Here is an 8,493-nt window from a genome sequence, read left to right on the forward strand (position 1 = left end):
GTACACACAAGAGCAAATACAATTCTTCTAAAAAAACATGTTAGGAGATAACTACACATTTGAAAAATAATGTTTGGAATCATCAAAATTTCATAAGTTGCAAAAATGTAAAGCATGCAAATAGCAACTATGTAAACAAGAAGCAGTTATTCAAATAGCCGTACAGAATTCAAACAGTCATACAAAAATTATATAGTCCACAAAATACAGATACTTGATCAAATAGAAATCACATCACTGATACAGAAAAATAGAATTCACTTCATGTAACAGAATATTAAAGTCAGATTTCATAGAACAGATAGAATCGTACAGAACAAACATAATCATACAGAACAAACAGAATCGTACTGAACAAACAGAATCGTACTGAACATATTTCAAATCAGATAAAATCACATTTCAAATATCATTTCACATATCACATATCCCTGACCCTGACAGAATCTCGACGGATTCTGGCCCCTTATGCCTCCCTTCCCTGACACTGATAGAGTCTATACGGATTTTGGCCCCTTATGTCTCCCTTTGTGCTTATAGCACCAGAACATAACAGATATGTAGAAATTTCAGAACAGAACTTGTTTTCCTTTCAAATTTTCCTGACACATACATAATCTGAAAGGATTCTGGCCCCTTATAACTCCCTTCTGATAGCACATCACATTAGAACATTCAATTCAGAAAATCAGATTTCGTTAGAAAAATCGTCAGCGGTATAACGACAGTATACAGAATTTATACAAAATTCACAGATTCAAAAATTTATTAAATTATCACAGTTAGTACACAACATCATTCTAAGACTTTCATTGTACTAAAGCAATATTTTTCAACATCCCGATAATTCACAATTCAATCAAAATGCCGTAGAATTCAAAATATTATGTAAAAATCTTCCAGAAAATACTCAAAACGTGCACAATTATCATCTCAGAAACATACCAAAAGTTACACGGTGAAAAGTTTATCAGTATAAAATGGAATCAATTATTCGTTAATGGAGACAAAATCCGAAACAGAAAAGTCGTCAAAATCCTCATTTCTGAAAATTGAGAAAGGCGGAATGTGCCTTACCTCGAGTCGGTCAACTTACTCAACTACAGCTACGGACAAAAATGGACAGAAGTCGCCCAAAAATCATTTTTTCTTCTTTTTCCTTCAGTTTTCTCTCTCCTGGACTTTTCTCTCTCTTCAAAAAGATCTCATGTCCATATATATCCAACCAGATCGTCCCGGACGATCCCAAATCGTCCCGGGACGATTTGTCCTCTAGACAAAATTCGTCCAGGTGAATTTATTATCATACTTGGATGACTTTCTCTTTGGAAAAATTTCGTATGGACGAACCTCATTTCGTCTAGGGGCGAAATTCTCTGTCCCCAAAACCTGTACAAACCTGTACCAACGTCCCCGGACGATCCAACTTCGTCTGGACGAACCTGGAAGGAAAATGACTTTCACAATCTCCCCAACTTCAAAAAAATATCGTCCTCGACATTTCCAAAATAAAATAGAGTCAAAACAGATGCGGATATAACTGTCTCATATCCGACTCCTTCTCCCAAGTCGCCTCTCATGCTGTTCTATGCTTCCACTGAACTTTAACCATCAGAATCTATTTATTTCTTAACTTGCGAACATCATAAGCCAAAATCTGTTTAGGCTCTTCCTTGTACTGCAGATTCTCCTGAATCTCCACATCATAAGCAGATAGTTTCTTTTCAGAATCAGACATCCACTTTCTCAAAGAAGATACGTGAAAAATATTATGTATATCGGACATTTGATCAGGCAATAATAATCTATAAGCAGACTTTCCAATCCTTTCAATGATCTCAAAAGGTCCGACATACCTTGGACTAAGCTTACATACTCTTCCAAATCTATTGACGCCTTTTATCGGACTAACTTTGACATAGACAAAGTCACCAACCTGAAATTCTACAAACTTGTCCTTCTGAATGTAATACCTTTGTTGCCTGTCATGTGCAGCTTTCAATCTTTCTTTAATCATATTTATTTTCTTAACAGTTTCATCTATAAAAGTTGAACCCATTTCTTGTCTATCTCCCACTTCAGTCAGAGTTAAAGGTGTTCTACACTTTCGGCCATATAAAGCTTTGTAAGGTGTTATACCAATACTTGACTGATAACTGTTATTATAAGCAAATTCTATCAGTGGGATATGATCTTCCTAACTGCCTCCAAAATCCAAAACACATAACCTCAGTAGATCTTCCAGTACCTGAATAGTCCTCTAATACCATCCATCAGTCTGCGGATGAAAAGCAGTACTGAAATGCAACTTCGTACCCAAACCTTGCTGAATACCCTTCCAAAGTCTAGAAGTAAACCGTCAATCTCGATTAGATACAATCACTTTTGGCACACCGTACAATCTGACAATTTCTTTCACATATACCTGAGCTAACTTATCCATCGGATCCATCTGTTTGATCAAAAGAAAATGTACAGACTTTGTTAATCGATTGACAAGCACCCAAATAATATCATGTCCTTGCCTTGATCGAGGAAAACCCATAGCAAAATCCATCGTTACCTCCTCCCACTTTCACTCAAGGATAGGCAACGACTGCAAAAGACCTCCTGGTCTCTGATGCTCTGCCTTCACCAATTGACAGGCTTCGCATTTCAAAACAAACTTCGCTATATCCATTTTCATTCCAGGCCACCAAAATAACATTTTCATATCTCCATACATCTTACCACTTCCTAGATAAATGGTATAGCCTGAATAGTGAGATTCGTAAAGAATTTCTTCCCTCAGATCTCTAGACATAGGAATCCACAACCTATTATTACAGAAAATAACACCAGAATCAGAAATTTGTAATTAAGGTTTCTTACCAGATTCAATCTGATCAATCAACTTCAAATAGTCAACGTCTGACTTCTGAGCTTAATAGATCCTTTCTTCCAAAGAAGATTGAATGTCCTTCTGAGTCAACACACTAGAATCCAGACCAGTAGAGGAAATCATCTCCAACTATAATCTTTTTATATCTCGTATCAGATACTCATCAGAAGTAAGGTGAATACCTAATAATCCAGAAGACTTCCTGCTCAGAGCGTCTGCTACCACATTAGCCTTACTAGGGTAATACTGAATCGTCAGATCATAGTCCTTGATCAATTCAAGACATCTTCTTTGCCTCAAGTTCAGATCCTTCTAAGTGAAGATATACTTCAAACTCTTATGATCTATAAATATCTCACGCCTGACGCCATATAAGTAGTGACATCAAATCTTCAAAGCAAATACAACTATAGCAAATTCCAAATCATGCGTCGGATAATTCTTTTCATGTGGTTTCAACTATCTTGAAGCATAAGTAATTACCTGACCATGCTGCATCAGAACACAGCCCAAATCTTTTAGTGAAGCATCACTGAACACCTGAAATCCTTCCGTACATGACAGAAGTGCTAACACTGGAGCTGAAGTCAAACAATCGTTCAATCTCTGAAAACTAGCTTCACACTCCGGTGTCCAAATAAAAGCTACTGACTTCTGAGTTAGTCTCGTCCGAGGTGCAGAAATCTGAGAAAATCTCTTCACAAACTTTCTATAATAACCAGCCATGCCCAAGAAACTACGTACCTTGAATACCGTAGTAGGCATTGGCCAATTAGCAACTGCCTAAACTTTCTGAGGATCAACAGAAATACTTTCTCCGCTCACCACATGCCCCAGAAAAGAAATGCTCTTCAGTCAGAATTAACACTTGGAGAATTTAGTATACAATTGATGATGCTTAAAAGTCTCCAACACAGTTCTCAAATATCTAGCATTATCTTCTTCGGAAGCAGAATATACCAGAATATCGTCTATAAAGACAATCACGAACTGGTCCAAATACTCCTTGAACACTATATTCATCAGATCCATAAAAACAGCCGGTGCATTGGTTACCCCAAAAGGCATAACTAAGAACTCGTAGTGCCCGTACCGAGTACTGAAAGCTGTCTTCATCACATCAATTTCCTTTACCTTCACCTGATAGTATCCAGATCTCAAATAAATCTTGAAGAATACAGAAGATCCAGCCAGCTGATCAAACAAATCGTCAATTTGTGGCAATGAATACTTATTCTTAATTGTAACTTTATTCATATCTCTATAGTCAATGCACATCCGTAGTGTCCCATCCTTCTTCTTCACAAATAGAACAGGTACTCCCCAAGGAGGAACACTAGGACAGAAAAAATCCTTTATCCACCAACTCCTAGAGCTAAACTTTTAACTCCGAAAGTTCCTTCGGTGCCATCCTATATGGAGCCTTAGATATCAGAGCTATACCCAGAAATACATCAATACAGAACTCAACATCTCTATCAGAAGGAAAACTAACTAACTCCTCAAGAAATACATCTGAAAACTCTCGTACAATCGAGATATTGAAATAGAACCCGCATCAATATTCATATCCCGTACTGAGGCAAAAAACACCGCACAACCCTTCTTCCAAAATCTTCAACTTCAAACACAGAAATCAAACAGGACAAAATGCCTCTTAATCCTTGGAATACACATCTTTCACCATCATAAAATAAACTAACTTGTTTCTTCAAACAGTCAATCTGAGCCTCATACAGACTCAGCCAATCCATGCCCAAAATCACATCATACAAAGAAATCGGCAACAAAATCAAACACGACTTCCACTTCTTGCCAAAAATATTAATTTCATAAAAACAAAACTTTCGAGCAATCAAAATAATCCCAGCCGGCAAAAGAACAGAAAGAGAAAATGATAACGTCACAGAATCTAAATGCAAAATATCAAAACAGCGCTTGGACAAAAATGAGTGACTTACTCCAGAATCAAATAAAATACGATAGGTATGTTCAGAAATTTAAATCGTACCTGTCACTACATCCGGAGCATCTCGAGCCTCTTACTGATTCAAACTATATACACGTGGCTGAATTAGAGCTGAAACTACAAAACTATCAGACTCCCTCTGACTATCACTAGGTGGTATCCTCGCCACAGAACCCGAACCACCAGCTCTACTAGATGATCCTTCAAAAATAATACGTGGAGAAAATATCCTCGGCCTTCCTGCTGATCTGGAAAAACTATCAGATCTGGACTCGGATCGTCGATTAGATCTAGCTTGTGGACACTCTACAATCTGATGTTCTGGCTGACCACATCTTAAACACTGACCAATCATCCTGTAGCACTGGCCAAAATGTCTTCTTCCATAAGTCTGGCATACAGGTGCCCTAATAACTGATATAATAAGTAAAATTGCCACTACCAGAAATTGTAGTAAACATAGACTGTCCACTCCTCTTGGGGTCTCCAAATACAAATTTCTTCTTTCCAGAAAACCCACTGCCAGATGTATCACTACTAAACCTCTTCCTACTAGCAGTTCACCGCTATTGAGTAGCTATGTGATCATTCTCTATCAGACGAGCTCTCTCCATAAGCTTAGAGAAATCAGAAATGTGAAATAGTACCAGGGGCTGCCTCAGACTATCTCGTAGTCCTCTCAGAAGCCTGTAGCACTTCTCAGCAGAAGTACTCACCAGCTGTGGAGCATATCATGCCAAAGCAGTAAACTCTGCCTCATACTGCATAACTGTCCTGCTCCAACTGAACCAACCTCAAAAAAGTCTTCTGCATTTGTTGTATTGTAGAAGGAGGTACAAACTATGAAGAAAATACCTTAGAAAATTCTTCCCAAGTAATTAGAGAGTCCAGTTTACCTTGGAACTTTTTCTCTTGCTGTCCCATCCACTAGCGCTCAGCTTCACCATCTAACAAAAAAATAGCTAACGGTACCTTCCTATCCGAAGGACACTGCATACCATCAAAAGTCTTCTCTAACCTTCTTAATCAATCCTCAACTGCCCTGGGCTCAACAATGCCCTCAAACCTCGGAGGTTTCAATCTCAAAAACATTGTAGAGTCTCGCTCATCATCTGAGCAACCAATGTAGCAAACTGAGAAACTGTATCAAAACTAACCACTGGGGCTGTACTGTTCACAGGAGCTGCCTAATTAGCACTCTACCTATCAGTCATATCTGGGTCTGGCAGATCCATAATCACATAGAAAACTACGCACAAAAGTAACATAATAAAAATTCAAGACAAACCAAAACTACCCCGACAGACTTACAAATCAATTCATATAGCTCTATCTTACAATCCAAATTCCAAAACCATTGCTTTGATACCACTCTAAGATTTGTCACGACCCAACCTGACTGGAACGAATCCCTCACGTCAGGCCGCGATAAATGTTGAAAATCCAGGATCTAGTTTTGGAATTTGCTTCAGAACTTTTTTCCAAATATTCGAACAAATAGAAACATAGAGCTGCTATAAACTTCAAATTCATATAAAGAAATGCATGAAAGTGCTCTGATGGCACTAGAAAGTTCGTTAGGGATGTTAAACCCTATGAACCGGCCCAAGGCTAATTAAGAGATAGGTGTATTGGAAAGAAGAATCTTTAAATCAAAAATGCAAACAAAAACCAATATCACTATATAGAAACTAATGATACAAAAATTAAAATGTGGAAGCAATAATAAGAAAAGAACATACAAGATTTATAGTGGTTCGGTCAAACCTTGACCTACGTCCACTCTTTGGAGGCACCCTCCAAGTATTGCACTAAAACAAGTGTATCTCCTTTAGCCCCCATAGCTAGGCGGAGAAGCACTTACAAAATCACTTCCACCTTTCCCGGTGCGGCGGAGTCGTCGGGTCCTTCGACACCAAATAGATCTTCTTCTTTGGTGAACTTCCCTCAAGATAAGCCTTGAATTCGACGGTATTAAGGTGCAAGCCTACCAGAGCAACCGTGTGGAATCCCACTCCACACTCCCTTGAGTCCCCCTCACAGGACTTTTCCCTCTCTCAGACTTCACCCATTTCTCACTCCCTTTCGAGCTTTCTCTTCAAGTTTCCCCCACAAGAACGAAGCTACAATGGCTGCCAAAGACACTTACAAACTGCCTTATCATCTTTTAAATAGAAGGGCTCAAAACAAGCTCATTAATGCAAGTTGCAAACATTATCATCTAGGACGATAGGCATATCATCTTGACCGATTAGTTCAAATATGAGGAAAGTCGTCCTGAACATCGCCCTGAAATGAAGCTGGCTGATGTCCAATCGGTCCGGCTGATATGATCATGCAATTCACCATTAATTGCTTTCCTTAATTGCTAGAGAAATTTTGGAAAAATTGTCCTAGATCGTCCTGGCCGATATTTTATAATTCAGGCCGATGTCCAAAAATAAGTAATTCCTAAATAGATCTGGTGGCATAAACTTTCTAAATTTAGCCTATCATCTTGGCCGATACAAAATCGTCCAAGATGATGTGTTTTGCATAATGACGGATGCTTTAATGAGGATGCCCTAATTAGGGTTTCTTCTTTTGAACTGATCGTCCTGGATGATATAAAATTGTCCCGGATGATGTTACCAAAAACGATAAACTCTAGGGAATAGTCAGAAAATCTTCTAAGTTACAAACCATCAGGAGCCACACCAAATATAATAGACTCAAGAAAGGAAAAAGTGTACAAAACTGACTCAGACCTAGTCTACCCAATCTTAAGTTAATTCCAAATTGCAGTCCGATCATGTGAACCTGAAATGTCAGTATATAAGGCAGTTGTAGAGAAAAAAGAATGTTTGCGATCATCAAAATCATAAGCCATAGATCCACAAAAATGCATCCATTATTTTCTTCTTTCTTTCATCAAAATAATCATATAAAATACAGTGTATGACTACAGACAGATAGAACAGAACAGGAAAGCCATGACTATACAAAAATCAAAAGTACAAAAATACATAATCACTGATCAGATACTGAATGACTAATCTAAGACTTCCTTCCCTTTCCAAAAACCTAAAAACCACACAGAAAATAAGGATGAGCTAACAGATTAGTAAGACTACACTAACCAATCAAAATCTCCAGAAATTCACATCAGAAATATATCAGAAGCAATTTTTCAAATAGCCATACAGAATTTAAACAATCATACATAAATTGTATAGTTCATAGAATACAGATACTTGATCAAATAGAAATCACATCACTGATACAGAAAATTAGAATTCACTTCATATAAAAGAATATTCAAGTTAGATTTCACAGAACAGATAAAATCGTACAAAACAAACAGAATCGTACTGAACAAACAGAATCATACAGAATAGATTTCAAATCAGATAAAATTACATTTCAAATATCACATTTCACATATCATATAACCCTGACCCTGACAAAATCTCGATGGATTCTGGCCCCTTATGCCTCCCTTCTTTGACACTGATATAATCTCAACGGACTCTGGCCCATTATGTCTCCCTTTGTGCTTATAGTACCAGAATAGAACAGATATACATAATTTTTAGAACATAACTTATTTTCTTTTCAAATTTCCCTGACACAGACTGAATTTCAAAGGATTCTGGCCTCTTAT

General features: G+C 37.7%; 1 protein-coding gene across 1 annotated transcript; it reads right to left on the bottom strand.

Annotated features, from left to right (window-relative positions):
* Window positions 1–1,618: 1,618 nt before the first annotated feature.
* Window positions 1,619–2,557, bottom strand: LOC110102432. The gene is made up of 3 exons (XM_020830770.1): window positions 2,426–2,557; window positions 2,268–2,335; window positions 1,619–2,156 (listed from the first exon to the last, which is right to left on the bottom strand). The coding sequence occupies exons 1-3, from the start codon at window positions 2,555–2,557 to the stop codon at window positions 1,619–1,621; spliced, it is 738 nt and encodes a 245-aa protein (XP_020686429.1).
* Window positions 2,558–8,493: the final 5,936 nt, after the last annotated feature.

The sequence above is a fragment of the Dendrobium catenatum genome, unplaced genomic scaffold, assembly GCF_001605985.2.
Source record: "Dendrobium catenatum unplaced genomic scaffold, ASM160598v2 original_scaffold_37479, whole genome shotgun sequence".
Lineage (NCBI taxonomy): Eukaryota > Viridiplantae > Streptophyta > Magnoliopsida > Asparagales > Orchidaceae > Dendrobium > Dendrobium catenatum.

What these genes read in the sequence shown, in the direction of transcription:
- LOC110102432 (XM_020830770.1), bottom strand. Translation starts at nt 2,557, where the DNA reads ATGGATTTTGCTATGGGTTTTCCTCGATCAAGGCAAGGACATGATATT. An exon ending in CGATGGATAAGTTAGCTCAG is followed by an intron (nt 2,336 to 2,425) that starts GTATATGTGAAA and finishes AGACTTTGGAAG; the next exon opens with GGTATTCAGCAAGGTTTGGG. An exon ending in CATCCGCAGACTGATGGATG is followed by an intron (nt 2,157 to 2,267) that starts GTATTAGAGGAC and finishes TTATAATAACAG; the next exon opens with TTATCAGTCAAGTATTGGTA.